Consider the following 25,819-nt stretch of genomic DNA (forward strand, 5'->3'; position numbering starts at 1 on the left):
CAAATAAATAAAAGAGTGCAGCACAAAAGCACTGTCTGTTTTTTCACTGAAAATTGTCCCATCTGACTGTTAAGACACTCTCTTTGCTGTAATGTCAGAAGCAAAGGCTCACGAGGAAACTAAGGGGTCCTTCCTTTGCCACTTTGGGATTCAGAGCCTTGGGTTATAAAACCAGCTTTTCCAAGGATAAAGACAACCACAAAAAACATACTTTAAAGACAGATGCACCTGCCTCCCCTTCCTCTCTCCTCAGACTGGTGCATCCCCAGCTGTTACAAACTCTTTTATCCCAGGCCATTGCTCTGCAAAATAAGACAACCAGAGGGCAAAATTCAGTCATACAATGTGTATGTTATAAAGGTAAAAATAAAACCACTGCAAAATGTACATTCACAAAGCACATGTTCTGTTTTATACAATTGTTCTTCACATCCAGCTCTTGTTTCTCTCTCCTTCAACTGCAGGGAAGACCACTTGTCTTATGATGAGTGTACAGCCCTTAGCACAGCTGTCAAGCAACTCCAGAGTTGACTAAAATCTAGAAGACAAATAAGATAATGGAACCCACACACAGTTAATCTCAGCAAATCTCAGGATCAAGTATCTGCCCTGAAACAATCAGCCCTTTAAAGGCAGCATGCAGCTTTCACCTTTTTGCCGAGTTTCATAACATTTTTTCATACACAGAAAGATGGGTGGTGGTGGTGTGAAAATTAACTAAGTGTCATGTCACTCTAAGAATTTGACACAAAACAATGCAATACACTGTTATCCTATAAATCTAACCCAGGTTGGAATTTGGCCAGTGCTGCACCACTGGAAATACAGTTTGCATATTGTCACATATTTTAAATACATGGGCAACAATATATATCAAAAGCAGATTTTTCTCACTTGGGGAAAAAGGAAAAAATAATTACAAAAACATAGCCAAATTTTAAGTTAAACCAAATCCAAATCCAAATAATAATCCCCAGGCAACCATTAATTATGTGGTGTCCTCACTCAGTTGAAAAGCCACTGCTGCATCTGTGGCTTAAGGGGCAGGGATGGGAGAGATGGGAGAGCTCTGTTGATCAAATAAACCACAGTACTTAATGCAAATGGAATATTATATAGTTTAAGAAAGCAGATAATACAGGCTGAGTGTGTTGGGTTAGCCCCATAGCTCACAGCAGTTATATCCACTGCCTTCCACTAAATACAGTTCACAATTCTATCCATTAATAATTCACATGTAGGACAATATCAATCTGAAGGGCAATGCCAAGCAATCTCTTTTTGGCCAACAGCATCTGTGCCCCTTCTGCTGGGTCACAGAATCAGATCTTCTGCTAAGAAAAAGTCAACATAACTCTCCTGAACGCTGTGCATATGTTAGTTTACACACCACTCATAACAAGAGCTGACAGTTCCATTCTGCAGTTCACATCTCTGAGTTTTCAGTCTTTAAATTCAATTTTTACCTGGATGCAATTTCTTTCAGAAACTTTATAACAAGATACACTTCCACGGGCTGTAACTCATCCTAAAAAAATCTCTGTTTAAAAGTATCAACTTTTAAAGCTGTTAATAAACGTTCCAGACTTGAATGCCAAAACCTTGGTTCAGATCACATTTGATCCTCATGGGAATTTAACAGTTGAAAATGGCAGCCCTTATAAGAAATAGCTGCAGAGGTTTTTGACTGGCTGCCTCTTCCTGAAATCTTGCTAAGTTTTGCAACTTTTGCCTTTCTACAGTGAGACAGAACTGAAGAATTGCAGGGAAATGAGTTTGTCTTGAATGTACTGGCATTGAAACTACATTTAGATAAAAAATATCAAGTAGGTTCTGTAAATGATTATGTTCCCATGAGTTCAGTGGAACATGTGACTTACTGCTTTTATCTTTCAAGAGACTAATTGGGAAGCAAATTTCCAAGTTCCATGCCTGACTGCACAAGGAAGATGAATTTTGAATAACCTACAAATCCCAACCCACCAAGGACTCGTCTCCTTCTCCAATAGGAAACACAAAGGGTGCCACATGACCGACCAGAAACCCGAGGCTGTTTGAATTTCAAACAGCAGATTAACACGCTGAGAAAGGCAACCACAAATACCAGCACTGAGCAGGCCAGAAGGAACATAGTCAGCCTCACAGATATCCCTTCAGAGGACAGAGAAGTTAAATTACTCAAAAAGCTATTCACTGCAGACTTTTCACTGGGATCCAGTTAAAATGTAAACAACCACTGAAAATTCAGTTTGTTTTTCCACTTCCTGTGTTATGCAACGTCCTCAAGTTACACAAGGCTGTTTTTTCAGCTGGATCACAACGTGGTAGCATTTGCAGACCAGTGCTGATGTTTCATTAATGATCTCCATAACAAGAAGATCATTGTTTTCTTTCATGTAAATGCTGGCTAAGTTACAAACACATTAAAATTTACTACATTCTTTTTGATGGCCCAGTATCAGAGAGAAGGTCATGTTTCCTACCAGTAAGGACACTCCAATAATGTGGAGGCTATTTTGGGCGATTCAAAAAGCCACAGAGTTAATGAAGTCTGCCAGCAAAGGAGGAAATCTCGGTTGTTCATGTCAGAACAAGAAGAGAACTCAGTTTGTTAGGTGACATCCAAACTACTCTGTATAAAAAAACATCTTGTGCAGCTGAAACTCTTCCCAAAGAGTCCAGACTAACAGCTGACTCAGAATAGCTTCCATTTTTGCTTTACCACAGCCTCCAGAGCACGGCAGGGCCAATCCATTATTTCATTCATCATTTATCAACCACAAACTGCAAGCAGTATTTATCTTCATTTTTCTTAACTATTGATCTAAGCTGTTTTAGTTATTCCACTGTTTGGAATAACTAACTAGTTACACTAGAAAGTAAAAACAGCACCCCAAGCTGTGAAAGAGAACAAGCAGAAGACCACAGTGCACACATCAAATAAAAGTGTAATTCTTAGAGTAACATTTTCAATTGACAGTGAGGTTTCAGTGCACAAATCACTCAGCAAATACATTTTCCCAAATGAAAATCTTTTAGCATAGTAATGAACTACTATAATATTGAGGAAAAAAACCAAAATCACATTCTACGTGGAGCCACACTTAGTTTCAGGTACAAACTGAGGGACCTGACACCTTATCATCTGACACAACATCTTCTCTCATGAATGCTTGTGGGTTTCATTATGCTTCTTTCAGAAATACTGAGATGTTGGATAACTACAAATGTAGTCAGGAACCAAGTGTCCTGATATCTGTGTTCCCAGTTTCTGCATGGACACAGAATCACAAGCAGCCAGTCTCCAGTGCTCTTCTGACTGAACCTAATGATGCTGAGTGACTGCCTCTGTTCGTGCAGCTCTGAAAATGTCAGAAAAATGTGATTTAAAAAAACCCAGTATTTGAGCAGTGCAGCAAAATAGGCATATTTTACTGCAGGTAATAGTGACAACTACACTGCATCAAAGTCAAAAATACATTACAAGGCGTGTCAAAGATCCCTACAAAACTATCTTGAGCTCTGCATAATTGCTCACATTAGAAAAAACACTGATGCAAAGAAAGTGTTAACTTTCCTTTACAGAAAAACATTCCTGCTTTTTACCACTGGCAGTCACATTTTCCTAGGTCACATCTTATCCTAGTAATCCACAGCAGTGCATAGCCACAGCACTGGGAGTTTGAGCAGGGATCAAGATCTGGCAGGTGCCTCTGGAGAAAGCCTGCAAAAACACTGGGAAAAATATTGGTTCAAGTTGGGAAATCAGCAGGGAACACACCACTCATTTTGCACTTTTGTTCTTGTGCTTGGACGGAAAATAGATGAATGCATCTTTCCAGATTTCTTGGAGAAAGATCTAAACACAGAGAAAGACGGCCAGGAAAGGAAGGGTTGAGAAGTTGACATGTGCAACAGCAACAATAACCTAAAGGGAAAAGGCAAAGAGGGGGAAAAAAAGACTAAGAGGGAAACAGACTTGGGATCATACCTAATCTATTCCAAGAACTCTACTAAAATACAAGAAAAGGTTCAGTGGAATTGAGAACACAACGGTAAAATCTTCCAAGGAAACACTCCTGATGTGTGCCAGGACTTTTGCAACAGCTAAAGTTCCCTCTATTTCATATGAAAACCACCTCAACTTAGATGAAATGAGTTCCTTGTGCATCTCATCTGCTCTATTCCTAGACTGAGATATTCTCTCCTAAATTTACATACTTTACCCTGCAAAGCCCCACTTTTTGACCATTTCTGCTAGAGAAGAACAACATTAATAGCCTGTTGCCAGCACATTCTCACCAGTTATTCCAGCAACTGCACTGCAATATCAGAGCAACAAGAACGGTGTGAGGAAACACTTCAGGCTCCAAGGAGGCAAATTTGTGTTCAAAAAGCAAATATGGTCAAATGAAGCATAAAAAAAAATAAATCTGTCATTTTGGCCACAGAGGAAGTGCAGTTCTTAGCTAGGAAGATCTAAATTGCCAGAGCCACTGCAAGGGATTCTAGTGTAAGGAAATACAAGATCCAGCAGGAGCTTTTCTCTTTTCCCCTCCTTGCATCTACACTTAGACATTCACTCTGTTCTGTCACTGAATCACTACGGAGGTTGGGAAATCAGCTTGGTTCACAGAGGTCCTAAATTTCTGCAGGTCTTGTTCCAGTCAATGAAAGATGCAAATGTTTGGATTATCAGCAAGTAGGGCAATGAACTGCCTTGTGCTCCAGTTCCCAGGTCCATAAAGTGGGAGCAATTCTTCCTTCTTTTGAAAATGCCAGCAGAATTTTACAAGACAACTGCAGAAAATCCTCTTTCCTACAGTCCACGGAGGTCTGCCCTCATGCCAGTTCCTTTATCCAGTGTTACTGCCTGATGAGCTGTCCTTCTCCATAATGGAACATCCAGAGCAATGAGTTGGAAGCCCTCAACACTCCTGCTACTCCCCCATCTTCCCACACAGCTATTTATGTCACCCCTGCCTGGTACCTCCTCCTTTTCTCATCTGGGGATGACACCAGTTCTGCTGCAGCAGCAAAGAGGTGAGAAAGCAAGGAAAGGAAATTGTCAGAGAACATATTCAGGAGTAACAGGGATGTGAATACTATCTTAGCCAGCCTGACAATAACAACAGGCCTAAAGCAAAACTGGGTAGGAGGTGGCCCTAATCCACAAATATGACAGTCCAAGCAGGTTCCATTCAGCAGCTCTTTTGCTGTAACAATATTATTGCACTAAAGTGAAATATTTTGGCCTCACTCCAGTAATAACCAAGGCAGGCTATTGTTGTTCTAGAAGAAAAGTTTGCTCAATGTGATGGAAGCAGCCACTGCCTACTGGAGAGAAAACTCAACAGAAATCTCTCTTTGTTCTGGGATTCTGGGCTGAGCCTTGATTTCCCTCCCTGCTGTCAAGAAAAGGAATACTCAGCAAGCAGGACCTTAGCACAGACAGTTGGAATATACGTTGCCTTGGTCTGGCACAATGCCTGTTAAAACAGACAGACATTTTCTTACAGCCATAAGACCTTCTGGCTTTACCCTGAGCCAGACAAAGTCACCTAAAACAAAGCATGGAGTGCAAATCAGATCTAGTCAGACTGCACACATTTTATTGCTGGACTCTATGGGGCATCTTAGAAATCCTGACACTCCGGCCTAAGAGTATAATATAAATAATGAAAACATTTTGATAATTACAGACTGTCAAGCTGCAAACCTAACAGAACAAGTTCAGGCATTCAAATGCACTTCAGATGTATGTGCATCAGCCCTTTGGCAGCCAATATAGTGAAAAGAAAACATCAATAGTTGCACAGAATGTAGAGCAGACTTAGCCAGACAGTGCTCTAACTAGACTCTGACTTCCTGGCTTGTCACTGACACTGTCACCGTATAAAGCAATGCCGGGCAGCAATTAAGTGAGGGCTGTTATTCACCCCTAACTCAGCAAAGGAACAGAAATGAATGAGCTTTCCCAGGTTGCAGTGGTTCCAGATTGTCTCTCAAAGGGCTGCATCAATTACTGTCACTCGTTTGTCGGCAGCGGGCCGTGATTAATTGGCGGGACCCGCGTTTTTGTGTGCCTTACGTCAGGCACGGCTCCGCTCCCCCAGCTGCTTTACTGGGGTTGTGGACCACAGCGTTCCACACCATGGACCTTGTCAAGGCTATATTAATGTCCCACAATGGGCCCAAGCTAAAACAACTTAAAACCCAGCAGATTACCTATATGTGCTGAAAATAAAGATGTAAAGAGAAGTGACTGAAAGATTTAGTAGAGCTGAAAGCTGAGACGCAAAAGCGAGCAAGAGACTATGGTTTTTTTTCAGCAAAATAAGAATGTTATGCTGGCAGAATAAGGGAATTTGTTGTCAGCATTAAAATATGTGGAGAAGTTTTTATCACTAATTCAGAATAAGTAGCACTTCACAAAAACTCCCAAGACATTTCCAAAGTAAATTGTTACTTAGCAAGAAGGATATCAAAAACAGCCTTAAATTAAAAGCACAGGACAGAAGGACAGCAAGGAATGTAAATGGTCTGTACTGTCAAATACAAACATTATCAAACACAACTAGCAATGTTTTCCTTCCATTTCCATACATGTCACAGCATGACAGCAGCACCTTCCTGGGTCCAGGAGTTGTGGGCTATGCGATCTCTGCCAAAGAAATGGCATAAACTTACTTCCACAACTTTATCACTCTGTTTCTATCTGTTGCCTCACTACTCAAAAGAATAAGTTTGTGCCTCCACCTTCCCCACAGGTTTACTGGTCCCAGAAGGCAGGTCCCCACCGCTGTGATGCAGAGCCCATCTGCGTCTCTCAGGTGCCATCAGCACCTTGGACAGTGAGAGGAAACCAGCAACCTCCTTCAAAGTTCTGCTCAAGAATCCACTTTTCCCATTAATTTTTTAATTCCCAACTTTGGCCCTACGCCATACACTTCTCCTTCCTTGTCCTTTGGCTGTTTGTTTCACAAGATCTAATCCAAGAGGCTCTCTGAAGTAGGTCATTCTACATTAGCTGAGTTTTTCTGTTCCCAGCTGCACACTGGGAACATCACACACATCTTTCTCTTAGTTCTGTAGCAAAATTCAAAACTGCATTGGCTTAAAACCACAACAAAGTGTGGGCTGGATTTCCATTTTTATGTTATTTACTATATTCTACCTCGCAGGCTTACACACACTAATCCTCCTGGATGCATTCAGCACAGGACTGATCCCTGGCCTCCAGCTTTGAAGCAATTTACTGCTTCTGCACACGCAGCAATGTTTTAGACAGAAATTACAGGTGGCATTGGCAGAGTGTTATGCTGTAGAAGGCTCTGATCTGTTCACCTTACGACCTTAGAAAAAGTTCCCAAAGCTTTGAATAAATCAGTGGTATTTCATACACCTTGTCATTACCTTTTGATTCAGGGTTTCCTGAGACAGTCAAATTTGAAGAGCAGTTGTGTGACAGTAGGGGAATTAGAGCAACATGGAATAGATTTGGCAACTAAGCTTGACAAATCCAGCTTAGAGACAGAACAAAAGAACTTCCCAAACCACAGGGTGGAGGTAGAACAATTCTTTTAGTCAAATAATGCATTCAGAAGAAATGCACAAGAGTCCTATAATACATATGCCCCTTTTTGTTCTAGATAATGCAAATTAGTTAGAAGATCATCACAAAGACCCACAGTCTTAAAACCTTGGTAATAAAATCTACAGCACTTAATACACTTAAAATCCACAAGAGGGCAGGCACTCAGGTAAACTGATGAGTGTAAAGAAGACACACATAGGCAGTGGATGAAAAGAAGCCCAAGACATGAAATATGTGTGGTTTGGTTTGGTCCTGCTGGTTTGTTTCTTTTAGAAGAATTTGACCAGAGCAGGTTTTCATCCTTTCCAATATAAAGGTGGAGCTGATTTGTCTTGTTCAGTCATTATGAAAGGCTTAATTAATAATACAAGACATGTCTTTCTTACTGTGTTCACATTCTGATCTGTGCACGTGCATGCATAAGTATGTCAACTTCTAAATTTAAATATATTGCTTGTGCTTGCTGTAAATGGTGAACTCCACAACCACATACTTGTATTTACTATAGTAATTTCTTCTACCATGAGTATAAATCAACTTCCCAAAGCAAAAATTAAGGAAGTACAAGACTGAGAACAAGAAAACATTTTACGTTTTCTCAGAAGTTATACTGCCAAAATCTACAGCAGCTGTGGATTCACCCAAGGTAAGGCTGAAATGAAACACAGACCCAAGGATTCATCTCTGACCTATTTTGCTTGGTTTCTAGAAAATATTGTTCTTTATGCCTGGGCCTTCTCAAATTATGGCATGAGGAACACCGAGTGGAAAAAGAGATGGCAAAAGCAGTTTATCCAGCCAGGATGTGCTTTCAGAAAAAGCAAAGCCATATGCCACAGCCATTTTGAGGGCACAGCAAATATGTAGCCCCAGATTCTATAAGAGTAGGAGCCTTCATAAGTTGTTTTTATCTTTCTGCAAATACCTTTTGAAGCAAAACATTTAAGTATTTATCCTTTATTGACAGAGAGATGAACTTTGGCTAAAATGGACAACATCCTTGTGGACATGACAGTCGCCCATATCCTGAGCAGAATCTGCCAGACTCTAATTTAGGAAGCAGCACAGTTAATCACAGGAAAATTGTAATTACAGGACTGGCTACTGACTGGGCTTTTATATTCACAGGGGAAGTCACCAGCAATTATGAACAAGTCTGCTGGGAAACACACACATGTTAAGCTTTTTAGGTTTAATAAATGTATTCGCCTGACTAATAGCTTGACACAATGATCAGTACTATGCTCAGGAGTAACAATTTACAATCACCAATAAGGGCTCCACAATCTGACTATTAATTTTCTATTTCTGGAAAAATCTTGCCTTGGAACATTTAACTGGAAACTGGTTGTATTTCTGCTTACTGAGGGCATTTTAATATTGCTGAATGGTACGTGATTGAATGGCTAACTACCATCTTCTCTTGTCAGTCTTTTAAAAGGAATCCAATCATGAGCTAATCCTAAAAGATAAAGATATACTACTATACATAATAAAGTTCTTATGCTAATATGACTCAGAAAATAGAACCTTTTTCATCATCCACAGTGAACTGGTAGTTACTGGACTGAAATCAAAGTAGGATGACAGTAGTTTATGACAGTTTTTGACTGAGAACAACTAACTCTTAACCAAGAGGTAGCCCCTTTGCCACTTCTCCAGTGATTGACAGAGTGATGTTCAGTTTTGTGCTGGCACAGAAGGCCTAATTTCTACAGACTGATTTTTAGAACCAGGAGAACAAAAAGAAAAAAAAAAAGAAATCAAAATAATTGACTTCATAGTTTTTTTCTACACCAATGGTCATGTGAATGCTAAGCCACATTCAAAGCTTATTTCTCTTACTATGACTGCTAAGCTGACAAAAAGTATCAAAGCAAGGAGAAGAATCACTGCTTCCAGCCATTCTTGCTGCACTGTAAAGGACTGGGCAGGAGAACTTACAGCAACTTTGGTTTGCAGGTCTCAGTCATAGCTCCAACAGAGGAGTCACTGGTCTCATTGTCTTGTATATTAAGAGCTAAGCCTAGTCCTGTCATCCCACAAAGTATTTTGGATATGGTTGAGGAGTTAGTTTAGAAAGGGATAACCTCACCTGCCTGTTTTACCAACAAGCACCCTCACTGCAGAGGAAACTTTCCATCGCACTCATATGAGAAAGACTTTCAGCCCAAGTCACTCAAAACCGCAGGACTTGCTCTCAGACACACAGAGTGAGCAGAGAAAACAAAAAAGTAGAAAGAGATTTCACAGAAGGTGTCCTTACATGGCTCAAGGCTGCTCTAATCACAAGGAAGGATATGAAAGCTCAGGCCTTGGCACCCTCTGCCCAGAATAACTGAGTAATACAACAACCTTTTCTTTCTGTAAAAGCAAAACAGCAGAAAATGTCCTCTGCATAAGCTGTCATCTGGCAAGATTTAGTTAGAAACTAAATTCTGGGCTTAATACCAGAAGGAAAGGCAGCAAGTGGCCCTAGTTAGAAACAGCAAGTTCCAATAAGCAAACACAAAACAGTGTGCATCTTGTCTTTTTGTTAAGATTAGTGTATCTTAATTTAATAATTCATCCTCCTCTTGCATCTTCTAGATTGAATCTGATTAAAAAGCTATTTTCAGCCTTAGTTTTATTATTCAAAGTTTTTAGTAATTTTAATAGTTCTAAGTGAAAAAGGAAGAAAACAAATTGAGATCTGTAATGACAAATTTTTTCTTCCATGCCCAAAGGGCTTTTATTATTTCATCTCAGCAGATTCAATCTCCAGTGTACCTCCTATGAAACTGAAAAAATTGCTTACAGATATAGAAGACACTAAAGAGACCGATCTTTCTTATTTTATCACAGTAGAAATGACCTATGTTAAAAAAGTCAGACTACACCAGACAAAAGGGCTTGAATGTTTTAAAATATTTAGAACAAGATATAATTTCATGAAACAACTTTGGTGCTTCTTGTCTCTCGCAAAGTGGATTATGATCTACCTTGAATTTGGCAGGTAAAGGTTGTTAAAGAATATTTTAAAGTCTCAGGCATGACAGAGAAAATGATCCCAGTATTAGTACCAAAGAGTTAACCTGGCTGATGCTGCAGTGGAGGGCTCTGATCCAGCAGCAACCTCACCTGTTGTAGCACTTCCTCCTAGTTTTGTTTGAACAGCTGTTAAACTGGAAATGAACCTGTGGATTTAAGGGCTTACAGTCTTTTCCTTGTAGAAGGATAACCAAAAAAACTCCAAAACCACAAAATCCCCAAACAACTTTTATTAATGGTTCCTTTTTGCTGAACGTCCTTCTCAAAGAAAAAACAGAATCGAAAACAACCTCTCTTCGATTCCTGTTCAGCAAAGAACACGTGCTCCGCGTGCAACAAATGGAATACGAAAACTGCGAACCAGTTACTCCCAGTTTACTACTTGCTAGATGTACCTGATGCTGTACAAACATGCCAAGAGACACTTCCTTTACTTCAGGGATTTTAGAGCTGAAGGTTATGAACACACGATCAGTGATATTTGAAGTACAGCTGTTTAACTGCATTGCTCAACAGTTGAAACTCCACAGCTGATCATGTGTTTGTTTGAGATCAAGGTGCTTATGGGAAATTTATCTTACGTAGAACCAACGTAACTTATTAATAAAAGGTCATGGTTTTGTCTCACTGTTGTTCTTAAGTTTGTTTTTAACAAAAGAAATACCAAATTAAAACTGGAACATTTTCTGGTTGTATTTGTACAGAAGGGAGTCCCTGCTTACCAAGACATCCTGTTAGGAAAACCTAAATAATGGAATTAAATTCCAGTCTTTAGTTAAACTCTGCTAATTTCCAGGACCAGGTACAGAATTGGGCTTCAGAGCTCTACAGAAGTGTGGTGTCACCTTTCCATTCTAGACTGCCTTTTATGTATCTGACCTATATAACAGTTGATGCATGTGCACACGGTCCTGCTGGTGAAAGGCTTGTGAGACCACACCCTTTAAAAAACCTAGGGGGCAACTCTTACCACTTTTCTCTTTCCTAAATTGAATAATAATTCCAATTTCAAGGAGGGCATGAAAACACTCCTGCATATATTTCTACCACCAAGCCAGACACTAAATGGCTTTGTAGTCGTTTCTCCACCTCACTATCTAGCTTGTTCTGAGGTGCTCAGGCCCAGGGCACGCGCAGTGATGGAGATCCATGGATATTGTCCTTCCTACCTCAGCTGGAGCCCATGGAGACAACTGCACCATCAAGGGACATGGATGGGTGTTTCCCCCTCGCTTCCTTGTCACTGGAGGGTGGTGACAGCTCATGTACCATGAACAGCCTCTGATCCTACTCCTGGTGTAACATGAGAGGGAGCTGATGTCAGCAAAGCCACAGGCATGGACCTGAGCACAACAAAGAGGGCTCAGGGACAGGGAGCAGCAAACACTTTGCAAACACTGAGCTTGCCAGTTCACTCTGCCTTTGCTCACAGCATACTACAGGTTCAGCAACAGATTACAAAGGAAAGGGGACAGGAGATAAAAGAGACTCATAAAATAGACAATAACTAAATTAAATAAAATTAAGACTGGCAGTCCCAGATTGAAACATTCCATGAATAATTTTCCAGGTCAAGGAAACTGTTTATCAGTGAGAACTTTTCAGCTGTTGCTGCACATCCTTCAATTACTCCATCTTCTTGATGTGCCACAGATCACACAAGAGACAAAAGTCAGCTGTCAGAATTCAAGTGTGTTCAAGAACACAGCTTTACAGCTGTAAGTGTTGCTATATTCTGAGCTCACAATTGCCTAAAAAACCAAATAAGCAAATTTCAGCTCTCACTGGGAAGAGAATCCCAACACTTCAGTGCCATGAGCATGTGATTGAACTGAAAACATTTTCCTGTACCCTGTTCACACACTGACAGCAGCACACTGAGCTCCTCCACTCAAAGTGATACTTTGGAGGTACTGTTATGCTCTATCTTTTAAACTAAAATATTAAAATATAATCAGAGATCTTTGAAGAATAACAGCACTGGTACTTACACATAAGCAGAGCAGTAAAGGGTGCAGTTTAAAACAACATAAAATGCCTGGCACACGTTAACTTACACCATTTCCTCCTTTATCTGATTTCTAATTAGGACTGGATAGTTTAAAATAAAGGATGCATCAAGTCCTTCAGAGTCATACAGACAAATCAGAATGGTAATGTTAGCAAATGAAAGGATATTTATCACATTAATAAATTGTATCACCTTTTGGCCACACATCTGATCAGAATGAAAAGCAAAAGGGACTAGTGAGACTGCCGCTGTTCCCAACACCAGAGATCGAGTTCTCCCCAAGAGGGGCCAACTGTAATGGAAAAATAAAGAACAACAGGAATGTTATGATCTGCAGAAAATTATACAAAGTATGGAAAAGAATCACAGCCTTCTAAAATGGCAGTGACTACACTTTACCTCAGGAACACCTCTCTCTCTAGCTTTTCATGTTATTAAGTAAGGTACAACTTACTATGGAAAAGTCGGTATTTTAATAAGTGATGATTAACAACCCAACCTACAACACTAAAAAAATTAACAATTACCTTTAAACCAACAGGTTTCAGTTTATCATTTCTCAAAATCAGGTGAAGGGAACATCCTCTATTTTTCCCAAAAGCAATACCAAGTGGGAGGCTGCCAGTGGAAATTTTCACTCAAAGAAGAAGGGTTTGATGGTTTGTATTTTTTCTTTGTTTCTTTGGTTTGTGCTTTTTTTTTTTTAAAAAAGAAGGCTATGATCAAATAGAAACATATTGCATAATGGTAAGTCTGCATTGCATGTAAAATCAATTACACAGCCCATGAATTCAGTAATCTGAAACATATTACCTCTGACTGCGAGAAACTCCAGGCCCTCGTGGAAAGAACAGGGTAGTTCTTGCCATGGCAACACCTGCAGGTGCTGAGCCAGGTGCTGGCTCTGCAGGAGCTGCTTTAGCCCAAAGGGAAAGTTCCTGGAGGACACCATGGAAGAGACACTCACCTGGAGCGGGGCTGCAGCCTCCTGCACCTACTCCTGGTGTCCCACGGAGCTGTCACTCCCACACGGATCCTGTCTGTCCTTTCTTCTACTGAAGCCATTAACAGGATCAAAGCTTCAATTATTTAACTGCTGCTGTTGATTACACACAGCATGATTAATCTTAATATATATATACAGTCACTTATCCAGAAATAATTAAAACAAAGGTACATTCTCCTCTTTAGTTGTTGACTTTCAGCAATTAGTTATTTTCTCAAAAGCAGTTATTAACCCTAAACATGTAATAACTTTGAAGCAAAAATCTCTGGCAAAACCCCCACGCAAAATATTTAAATATATTACATGATCCTTTTTCTTTCCAAAAAAAAAAAAGTCTTGTTTTTTAACAGCATTATCCCTCAAAAACTGCTTAGGAAACCTTGCCTTCTGAATTCTTTTCTTTTTTTAGTGTTTTTTTTTTTCCCTTCTGATGCCCTCCATGCCTTAGTTTGTATCAACTAAATGGAAGAAGGAAAAATACACAGACAGAAAAATATAAAGAACTGTAATCTTGTTTTTTCCAGGACTGAAATCTTGATTTCATTGATGCCAAAAAGACAAACAACAACAAAAAAAAAAAGTCACCCAGATGTGTCAAAAAAGTCACCAACCTAATTCTGCTGGCAGATAATTACAAAAATAAAGCTAAAACACCACCTCACATCTCAATATCTGGTACTGGTTGCTTTTGCTACCTCAACACTTAAATTAATTTTTATAATAACTGTAGCAATAAATTAAAGTCTTCTGGACTCAGAATTTATCAGAACAGTGTATTTCTAACAAAATCTCCACAAACAAGGAGAGGAAGTATTCTCTACTCCACTTCATAAGGCTTGTATTTGTCTTTCACACATACAATACACTGGATTTATAGGAACAAATTATTTGTATGGAACTGGCAAAGTCTCCAGGTTTCATGTACCTCTCAGGAAGCAAAAAGTCCCATGAAGACTTAGCTTGCTTCTACACGTAGGTGGTTCTCAAAACAAGAGAATTACTTACAATCCCACTTTCCCCCCAAAATCTGCAGTAATCCTATACAATTTTAAAACAATTAAGCATATGCATTTCAACAGGCAAACTAAATGCAATAAAATATTCAACTGTTACTGTATAACACTTTTTTTGCTCTTCTGAGTAGCAATTGTCCCATGTGATAAAAGGATTCGAGTAGAATCTACCCTGAGATAAAGAACTACGCTGTTCATTTCACATAAACGCCCCTGCTGCAGTTCAGAAAGAAGCTGAATTCTTTTCCCACGAAATCTAGAAGCAAAATGTCCCACTGCAAGTACATTTTACAAAACACTGACAGGTCCAAAATGAGCATGAACAGTTTGCTAATGCCAGAGCCTTAATATTAACTGCTGATAACTCAGGAATTTCACTGTAACCCTCTGAAGTTACAGTTTTACTGTCCTTGTAGATAAAGATTTCTTGGTTATCAGGCTGGTATGAGAGGGCCTGTGGGAACTCTTCTGAAGAGTTTTCTGCAGTAAACAACTCACTGATAACAAGAATTTGATTTTTACTTAGTAGTAAAGCATTATTTTCCCCAGTGCTCATGAAGATAAATAAGGGGGGAAGAAAAAGGTGGCTACGTGGGATGAAGAAATCCAGGGCATCTGATTCAGCAGGAAGAACCAGCTGTTCACCAGGAAATCAAGCACATGTTAACTCAGCAACTGTAGCAGCTCAAGCCACTCTGGTAAGAGGCCTTTCCACTTGCCTTGCCAGCCACAATGAGGAGTATGAATACAGCACTCAAACTGAATTGCTCAAAGCTTTCACTTTAGTTCTTGTTTCATGTAACCAGAAGAAATAAATCCTCCTCTATCTCACACTTTATGTTGACAGAATTCCACAGCTTCTGTACTCGTACATTTTGGCACCTTGAGAGCCAATTCAAGTTAATGACTTTCATACAGCAATGAGAAAGCTGTAAATAAAATGAGACAAAATCACGTTACAACAAAATGCAGAACTATGACATGGATAAAACAAGCCTGGATGTAATCGGCAATCAACTGGAATGACACATTCGGTGTGGTTTCACATTAAATAATTTTAATGGAGCCTTGTAGCTTAGATACAGAAATACAGTTGTAGACAGCCAAGGGTTCAGTTGCAAGTGTCCAGGATTTCCAGGTAATGCTATTAATATCTACGTTTCTAGGGATGTAATTAACAAAGACAAGTTTGCTTAAAGCTTTTTTTTTGCCTTTTTTCTTTTTTCAAATGAAGATAAAAATTTTTCCCCGAGTTCTTTTATCTTCAACTTTTTCTTTACAAGTTATGTTATAAATCAGGTGAACGTCTTTCTTTTTCTACCAGCGTATTTTTTAAAAAGTGGTGGTGGGGGGAAAAATCACATTCCAGTTGTTTCTCCTGACTATTCCTCCAAGCCAGGTGAAAAGCCTGGAGTCTGCAAATGTCCAAATGCAGCGCTTTGGATCCGTTCCTCTCCCCGAGGCCGGTTAATCAGCTGTCGGTCTCCCCATGGACGTTTTCCATGTGCACTTTGAGGTAGTCATTCCTTGTGAACTTCTTGTGGCACAGCTGGCACTCTGCCATGGGCCGGTTGGGGTTGTGGGTCAGCTTGTGGCGGATCAGCATCTTCTTCAGGCTGAAGGACAGATCACAGACCTGGGGCAGAGAAGGCAAGGCAAAGCCAAACGAAGCGTTAGAACTTGGAGCACATAAAACGCACCTCACGTGACATCACTGAAGGCACAGCCACACGTACCTGCAGTGCTTAGTAAATGAGCTGGTCTTTGGAAGGACAACTCCTTCAGAGAGCACCTTAAAGATTATTATTCTTGTTTGCTGGGTTGTTTTTTTTTTAAACCTATTTTTCTATCTGGGATGGAGAAAAATTACTACAAAACATCACAGGCCTCTGCTAGTTGGACTTCAAATGAAATATTTCCTTCCTGACCTCCAGAAGGACATTTGAGCTCGCTCAGTTACAAGGAGTGAGGAGTGAGAATAAAGAGGCTCTGAAGACTGCAAAAAAGGTTAATAATTATTATGAAGGAAACCTCACTGTTCCAGTGTCTCTCTGCCTGGCCAAGAAAATGGAAGACATGTAGCAAATGAAGGTGAATCTCTTTTGTTTGTTATCTGGTGTGCTGCTTCTCTTCCTCCACTGTACTCCAAGCTGTCCAGTTCATTCTCCATTTGAATAAATGGATAGAGGGAAGAGGGACTCTGCCATGCTAAAGCCATCACTTCTTATAAAAACCACAGTGCTGAAGTTAAAATAAAAAACATGAAAGGTTAAGAAGAAGCTCAGCCAAGAAAAGTTAGCATTAAAAGTTAAGGCATCAACTCAACTAAAACCATGCTGTTATTGTCATATTCACCTTTCATGCAAGGATGTATTTGCATGCATGAATTTCTGAGGAAAAGAAAAAAAAAACAAGGAAGTATGTTGCTGATTTGACAAATGGAACAGGCAAGACTCATGTAATTAAACAAGAATGAACACCCATAGGCTTGCAAACTTAAAACTCCAGGTTAATTCCAGACAGAAATCTCTTTCATGCAGAAAAAAAAAAAACCAACAACCTCTCAGGGAACCCAGGACAATCCGTCTTCAGAAAAACAAAGCTTTAAATTCATACTGGTGTTAAACTAATGAAAATGCTGAGTGATTCCTGATTCCTTCAGAAACCGAGACAGACCACTAGAGCCGAGTGGATAGTTTTGACCTCCAGTACATGTGTTTTATGCCAATTAAGGCAAAATCATACAATGACCATAAAAAGGGCAATTGCCAGAGGCAAGTTTTGTTTCCCCAGACAAGGGCATTGTATGTGCTGTTGCAATGGAACATTTTTGGCTTTATGACATGACATAATAACAAGGACTTTTACACAGCAACTTTAACTGTCCAACTTTTTCCCCCCACTGTATAATCACCTCTTTCAGACCCAAGCAACAGCCACCCTTTTGTTATGTGTCCTTCTGTCCCTTCAAGGCTCTGGCATGTTGTGCTACCTTCCCTCTTCGAAGAGAGCATGGAATGCACAGGATTATTAAAGACATGGCACATCCTGTGCTGTGCTTATGCATAAAAGTTTTGGGGATTTTTTTAAGAGTTTGCTCCATATATCAATTTTTTAAGCAAGACTGGTATTTTGTAGATTTACAACCACTCTTGCTAATGTGCACTTGAACTCCAATCAGTCTCTTCAAAATGATCAAAGTTTTGGTCAAGTAGGGAGGATGGAAAAGACTGACATTTGAAAGTAAGTGTAGGGTCAACTGGAGGCAGAGTGCAGGGAAATACTGTACTGGACAGAAACCAGGACAGGCAGTACTTGACCTTGCTGCCCCCAGAAAATCATCTGTTGTCTCTGAGGCAACTGAAGCTCAATTGGCCTTCCAGTAAAAAAACAGACTGGTCTTGAGAGGACAGAAATGTAATATATCAGGAAAAACTGCATTTTGTACCTTCATATTTCAGTTATTCTCACTTTCCTACGTGACGTGTATCAGAACGTTCATCTTAAAATGAGAATATTCAATTCCCAATATTATCTGTGGGGTGCAAGAGCTTTGACACACCAAATTCTCTGGACTGGTAGGACACAGCAATAGGCACATAAATAAACTGTAGCACCTTCATCAAACAGGGTACAAGGGTTAGTCTCACGTGTAACTCAGTCCTGGATGGTAATGCCTGTTCCATGTGCCTGAGAGAGTGAGACAGGAAAACACTGCTTTTATTTCTGATTCTAGAAACAAATTTTTTAAAGCAAAAACACAGCCTAAAAAAAATTGGGATGTGGCACTCCACAGTTAAGAATCTGGGGAGGCTGTTGCCATAAATTACCACTCAAGTCACTATAAGAAAAATAACATCTACAGCTTTCTTGAGCAGGATAAAAAAATTGTAGGTGAGAATAGTTGAGTGTAAAAAGAAAATTCAGTATCAGGTAGCCCAGAATAAATGTCTCCCATAGGTACATTTTTCTGTAATTGTCCACTGCTGGTTTTCCTGTAACTTCTACTGAAACATCTGGTAACATGCACTGTGCAAGAGAAGGACTAGGACTAGACACAGATTCCAGCTGTTCCTAGAAATACTGTGATCTGAGAAATTAAATTCTATTTAATTAATGAGGAAAACGGAAGGAAAAGCTGAAGCAGGAAAGTATGTTTTCATGCAGCTCCTACTTTAAATTAAAGAAAGTAAAAAGGAATAATATAGAACCACCGTATCAAGTCAGTCTGAAAAAACCACACTGAATCCAAGATCAGTGAATCTTGGATCCACAGTGTGGGAAAAACTGCATTTACTCTGCAAGCTGGCCAGCAGCTGATAAACAGTACAGCAATCTGAAGAAGTTATTGACAATGATGTGGAGTCAGAGAAATCCTCCAGGTACTGTCTAGAGCCAGACCGAGATTATCCCAAAAGAATACAGTAAATCTCCTCACTTGTAGACATCAGCAAAATATTTTAGCTGAACTTTTCCACGAAATTAATATATTTTATTCTCAACGAAATGACATCAGATTATTCACTAAAAAACCAGAACAGTTAACAGACCCTTGCAGCTCTTCCTGCCAAGCTGTTATTCTAATTTCGCAACTAATTTCAGAAGTTTCTGAGCAAATTTACAACTGCTCAGGCTGAGCCTTCTAGAACATAACTGAAACCTGGCAGCCCTGTGACAGATTCACTAAGAGCCAGTATCACAACACAAAGTTCCTATACTAATTCTGTACCCTGTTCTGATGCCTTCCCCTAAATCCTTGAGCAACAGCTTACATTTTGGCATTTAATAGTTCTGCAAGACATAATTTCCCCCCATTTTCTGCACATTCAGCCTCCCCACTACCTCCCAAAAGCTGAGATGTCGTGTACAAATGGGGTGTGTGAAGGAAAGGTACCTGACAGTGATCTATGGACTGTAAAATGATAGGCTCCATTTCAGCACTGCAAGTGTGCACAGCACCCCAGACTGCTCCACTGAATGACAGAAAAATGAGCAGATGTTGAAAATATCAGACCAGGTTTCAGTAGAAACTGGAAATATTTGTGTCATTCACCATCAGAATCATTCAGACTCCATGTAATAAATTAGATCCCTTTTCCTACATAAGCTAATCTCCAACTATTAACCTGTTGTACAAATTTATATGGGAACCCAACCAGTGTGAATATGTAACTTGTAACATCCAAATTGCATTAATAATGGTGAAAATAACTCTTGTGGGATCCAAACCCATAAAATAAGAGGGTGTGCAACGCTCTTGGCAACCGGAGAGGGTACATAAAATTTCCTGAATGGCCTTTCAATGTCTGGCTAAACAAAGGCCAGATGAAGTGTAACTTTATGCCACAGCCAAGAGGTGCAAGGCCGCGGTCTCCCTGGAATTAGGTCCCTCTGCTGCACTGGAGCCAGGAAGACACAGAGGGACAGCTGGACTCACATCACACTGGAACGGCTTCTCTCCGGTGTGGGTCCTCATGTGCTCGTCCAGGCCCCGCTTCTGACTGAAAGCCTTGTTACACTCTGAGCACTGGTACGGCTTTTCCTGCGTGGAATGACAACAGGGAGTGAAAGTGAGTCAACACAGAGCCCGAGTCATTAAAGGGGTGGAATTCCATGCTGGATGGTGCAAGTTTTATATTCTCTCTAAGGGATTACAGTCAGTGAAAACAACAGAAAACGACTTTCAAATGATGAAGTGAAAGCTGGGAAAGCTGGGGCCTGACAGTTTCCACTTCAACACCCACTTAGGAATTAATTATCTGTTCCAGTCCTTCAAACACAGCCATTTTGGGAGTCTGCTTTTTGTCACCTGAAAGGTACACAAACGTAAAATTCCAGTCTACTTTCCTTTATCCTCCACAAATGCTTAAAATTATCCACGAAACTTCAGGTTTGTTAGCAGGCTTCCAAGCAGAGAAAGAGGTGAAGAGAGGAAGAGAAGGTACAAGGAGAGCTTGTGGCAGAGTAAAAACTTCTTTTGAGAAGTGGTGACAGAAGGTTAATCACATATTCATTGCAGAATCTCAAAAGAAGTGCAGATAGCAACCAAGCCATCTGTATTTTTATTAGAACTATTGGTTAGCAGCTACTGTAGCACATGATGTTATAAAAGTTGCAGTCTCACTGACCTCAAAGATTTAGAGATATGTAAGGAAAACCACTTAGGTAAAGATTTTTTTCTTTAAAGTTCTTCCTGAATATAGAAATTTACATAACATGTAATTCCACCTTGATTCCACAAAAGTTACCAAAGAACCGTATGGAAATCAACACCAAAATAAATTAAACATAAAAGTTAGCATTATGGCACTGCACATGGCCTCATTAAAATTTTAATGCTCTAGAGGCACCTTTAGTTTTGAATCAACTATACTTCTTTCATCCTACTTTTTCCTGTGCACTCTATTTCTTTATTGCTGAAGTTCTGAAGAAGGGTATTTTAGGCAAAGTAAACAGTTTTTACTGTATTAAATTGAAAGCAATGAAAATGTTAAATCAATGAATTAAAAAATAACAGGTGGTGAAGTCAAAGTCCTTTCGGGAGATAATGTGGGACTCAAGGATTAAGTGAGACAGAACAACTCAGCCCAGGTGTTAAACCAACAAAGAGAAAAATTTCTCTGGTAATTGAATCCCTATTCTCAGAATGTTGGGAACAACCAGGTCTCGGTATATTACTGAATCCTGCCAGGATTCACCAGCACGAGCCACACACCCAACACAGTGGACTGTAAATTAGGGCTGTTCTGGGGATATCCCAGTCTCTCTTTAGGGCCACTCTTTGCAGGTCCAGAGACCCCAGCAGGGGTGAACACAGGGTTCTTCATTTTGGAGTCCCCTTCCGTGAGCTCTCCTAGAAGAGGCAGCGTCATTTCCATGATTCCTCAGTTTAAAGGAAAGCATAACAAATTCCCTTAAAAAAAAACCATCATCTAGACCAAAAACTTCATGTCACAGGGACCTTTGCTAGACTGACTGAAGGCTTCGTGGAGCAGGACTGCATTTCCAAAGGAATTGTATGAGTAAGTCATATGAAAAGCAGGTTTGTGCAACAACCCCTTAATTGGTTCTGCGTTGTGGTTAACACGAACCACATTTCTGTGAGTTCTCCAAAAGCAGCCTATCTCTGGGTAGGTTGTTGCACCGAAAGTGCAAAGCGGAGTATACGACGTGTCCATCTTAAACACCTCTGGAAACACTCACTCCTGCAAACTGCACCGGGTGGACTCGCTCCCTTCTGTCACCTGGTTCTTCAGGTGCCTCAGGAGTTGACTGGACTGTGAGTGGCTCATCCATTTCAGAGGTAAAGGGACTGCAGGATTCCACTCTGGAGAAGGAGCCATTATACACTCTGGGAAGCTGAAGCCACAAACCTGGGCTGGACATCTTCCCCCACGTTTGGGTATTTGTATTATGCTCTGTGGCAAAAAAGGGTGTATCCAACCACCCCCTTGGCATTCGTATTCCAGCTCCCATATGTAGTGCACGAAGCACATCCAGAGCTTTGATCTAATTTTAGATCCCTTACATCTGTATATTCCAGTGAGTTCAGCAGACATGGCTGGGATTCCCGACAGCCTCCTCTCCCCAAAGCAAAGCTGCCCTCCACTCACATCTGTGCCTGTCTCAGTAATATCAGCAGCGCTGCCCAGAGCAAAACTTGGCCCTGTGTTTATCTCCAGAGAAAAAGTCTTTTTTTGTTATTGGTTTCAAAGAAGACATCATTGTCACAGACTAAAACCAAAACATTCTGTGCCTTTTCCTTTTCTCTCTCCTCCTTCTCCCCCCTTGGTATCAAATTCCCATTGCACAATACTTGGAGAAAGCAACATGTGTAACATGGAAAAGATGATGTTTGCTTGGCATAACCACCACTGCTCTAAACGTGAACAGAAAACACAAAAGAGATAAAAATCATACCAACAGGTCTGAAAAAGTTCATGCCACCTCAGAAGGACAACAGGGACCAGAGATGAGATTAGAAGGAAGCTGGACACATTTAAAACACGAAGCAAAGGGAAAAACCTGCTAACTGTCAACAAAACAGGAGCTCATTGCGAAGATCATCCAAGTCTGACTTCAGAGGAGTCAGCAACTGCTAGAACTATAAATCTGCCCTCTGCTGAAAAAGCATCTGCCAGGCCATGACTGTGGTGGCAGCAAAGCCAAAGGATTACACGTGTTTTCTTTTATTGATGATACGAACGAGGAAGGGAGTGGGGAGAGCGAGAGAGGCAGGATGGAGCTGATACTGCAGTGATTTAATATCACAGTTTTAAGCATGCCAGGTATAAATAGAAGTAGGTAAGTCAGGATTTACAACCTTCCTGCCTCTAAATGAGGAAAGGCCAGGCAGAGCCCAAATGGTATTCTGGAAGGTGCTTTGCAGTAAGACTGGTATGTAACTTAAAAGCTCCCATCTCTGATGATTTTCACTTCACTATGTTAAAACGGAGAGGAAATCAACATTTTAACAACTCTGACAAATCAAAGGGTGCCTGCAATACAAACTCGTCTGTCTGTGTGTGGCTGCATCACAAACCACACCTTGATTTGCCATTTGCACCACCCTCAATGGCTCCACAAAGCACGTGTCCAGAGCATCCTGCAACCACAGCACATGGAAACATTTAAATGCAGGATATCTGAACTGCTCTGTAGCTGACTGCATCTCCCTTAAGAAATGTAAGTACATTATGTGTATCAGCCTAGCACTAGTGCATGTGGTTGTTCCTGGAAACCTGGTAAAATGCCTCAGGCAGGTAAAACATGAATGACTTTGGGAGGAGCGTCTCCAACTTACTTTTCCAATCTGAATTTAGAACTGTTACACGAGCTCAACAGCAGCGGTGAGACATATATGATCTGAACACTATTATACCCAAATAAATCTTGGCTCAAGGTTCAAATAGAGTTAAAAACAGTTCTACCAACTCTTTCAAAGAGCAATTTAAAACCGAGCTGAAGTCACACTCAAGAAACCTTATTCTTTACTTTTTGGTTAAGCTAATTTATTACAGTGATTTCAGATTTATACCACTCAGAAAGTGAACTTGACTACGAAAATGTTACTCAATAATCCCTTTTCATTGACATGTAAAGTACACTGAAAATCCCAGAGCTATCTTGGATCTAATTTCTCTCAAGCTAGTATTTTTATATTCTACTGAATTCAGCAGAAAAAAAAAGAAAAGCATATCAGATCTTATATTATTTGTAAACATTTACACTTGTGACATGAATGTGAGAAGACACTGCCAGACATGAATAATGATGATGTTACAGGACACAACAACAACAAAAAAATTAATATTTTCATCTCATTATTCTAAAACAAAGCTTTCCTTTGCTCCCAGAAAGCCTTCTAATGCCTGCTCATGAGACGTAGATACAGCAATACTGTCCTGCTTTCAAACTGCTTTTTATGTGGACTTTGAAAATATCTGTATTACTCTTAATGAACATTATTTGGTGCTATGTGTATTTGCATTATGACTTGAACAAAGGGTTAATAAAATTGTTCAAAAAAAAAAAAAATCAGCAAAAATGGAAAAATGTGGCCTAGAATGAACAAACATGACCAGACAGATAACAGTAAATTAAACTAGTCAGGTCTGCAGTTACCAAAAGCTAATTTCTCTAGCAGAAAAATGGAATTCCTACAGCTTTGCCAACCTGAAAATGCAGGAAATCTGCTTTACAAATGGGGAGGACAGTGACAAACTCCTTCAAAAAGCGTTACCTAAAGGGTGCCTCAGGCACTGAGAACACAGGACACTGCCATCAGGGAACGATGCTAAGTCAGCTGTTTATTTCACATAAACCCTTTGCTTTGTGTGTTTTAACCTTTCTCCTAATCCCAGTAACACTTTGCTCTAATTATTGCTAATTATTAATGTCGATGTGTCCCTCAGGACCCCTTTGGCCACTGGTACACGAAATGTATCAAAAGATGGTGGCCAGAGCAGGTACCATCCTGCCAAAAAACCCACCCGAAGGCAAACTGAAGGAACGATTTAAGGGCTACACCAGCCTGAAAAGCAACATCCTTGTGTTTGGAAACACAAGGCAGCCTAACACGGGGCTCATGATGCACAAAGCACCAGCTTCCATCTCAAGTGAAGGGCTGGGAATCGAGGTCTAACGCAGTAAGACGGGAAAGTGCCACAGAAACACGGACGGTTTATGGAGCTGATGTTTAGTTACGTTTCAGCCCTAAAAAAACCCCAGACCTAAGGTGATTAACATCAGGAAAAAGCCACCACTGGTGCTTTCTGGGAGGTCATCACCACTAGCAACACGTTCCCTGGTGAGACGAGAGGAAAAGTCACTTAAGATCACAGATGGCGCGAGTTAATGGAGGCCAGTTTTGTATCTGGGTGTGAAAAATGTGCAAGAAAGAACAAGAGGCTCTCTCAGTAACTGGAAGGTCTGAGGAGTTACAGCAGAGACAGAGACCTTCTTGAACCATCAGACTTGCACTGAATTCCTAAAGTAACACTGGCACAGGAAGACAAAGGTTGATGAGAATTTACAGCTCTACAGAAATGGTAGGGATTTCAATCTTATAACGATTAGAACTCAATTAAAAAAAACCAAATCCCATTACAACTACACATTTCCTCAGTTGAGAAGTAAAATCCTTTAAAAAAACCATTTCCAATAAATCCAATTCCAATTTCAACTTCCCTGTTGAAACAACTGTGAAAGAATTTTGGCAGATTTAAATAAAAAAGTGACTTTTATTAGAAGCAACTAATGGTTTTGTTAGAACAGGTCTCAATTAATTCAGTATTAGGGTTATTGACAAAAACACCCGTTTCTGCAATAAAATTTATAATGAAAACAAAAACTTGCATCTTCACTGAAATTCCTGACAGAAAAAAAAGTATGTTTCTTAAAAAGCTCCAGTATATGCAATTAGTTGGACTTTACCAAACCATTAACTTCCCATTTCCCATAGTAGTTCTGCCTACTTGCTACCTATAAGCTGAAAAGTTGTTGTTTCTTTGGGTTTTTTTTAAACTTCCAAGGTCATTTCTGCTTCTAAAGATGTAGTGAAGGAGGGTTTATTAATCAGCCCCGATGAAAATTCAATACATGTTCGTTTGCTCCTGGAAAAAGAACAGTATCAATATAGAAAAAGTACATTTTCACTTTAC

General features: G+C 40.1%; 1 protein-coding gene and 1 long non-coding RNA gene across 6 annotated transcripts in view; both read right to left on the reverse strand.

Annotated features, from left to right (window-relative positions):
* Positions 1–225: 225 nt before the first annotated feature.
* On the reverse strand, positions 226–11,866 carry LOC108502283. Its single transcript, XR_001876409.1, has 3 exons — positions 11,797–11,866; positions 418–538; positions 226–302 (listed from the first exon to the last, which is right to left on the reverse strand). It is a non-coding gene; the product is annotated as an uncharacterized LOC108502283 (long non-coding RNA).
* Positions 11,867–12,888: 1,022 nt separating this feature from the next.
* Positions 12,889–25,819, reverse strand: part of PRDM5 (PR/SET domain 5) — a 59,102-nt gene continuing 46,171 nt past the window's right edge. For 3 of the 5 annotated variants that reach the window (XM_017825210.1, XM_017825208.1, XM_017825212.1), the window contains exons 15-16: positions 20,095–20,199; positions 15,698–16,293 (exon numbers count right to left, since the gene is read on the reverse strand). In XM_017825210.1, the coding sequence (XP_017680699.1) occupies positions 16,129–16,293; positions 20,095–20,199 (270 nt within the window). In that variant the 3' untranslated portion in view covers positions 15,698–16,128. Of the gene's footprint in view, positions 12,931–13,605; positions 13,694–15,405; positions 15,587–15,697; positions 16,294–20,094; positions 20,200–25,819 lie in introns of those variants that run through there. The other 2 variants (XR_001876470.1, XM_017825209.1) reach the window with 2 other exon arrangements.

Source organism: Lepidothrix coronata, unplaced genomic scaffold (genome assembly GCF_001604755.1).
Source record: "Lepidothrix coronata isolate B3197 unplaced genomic scaffold, Lepidothrix_coronata-1.0 Scaffold116, whole genome shotgun sequence".
In the NCBI taxonomy this organism is placed as follows: Eukaryota; Metazoa; Chordata; class Aves; order Passeriformes; family Pipridae; genus Lepidothrix; species Lepidothrix coronata.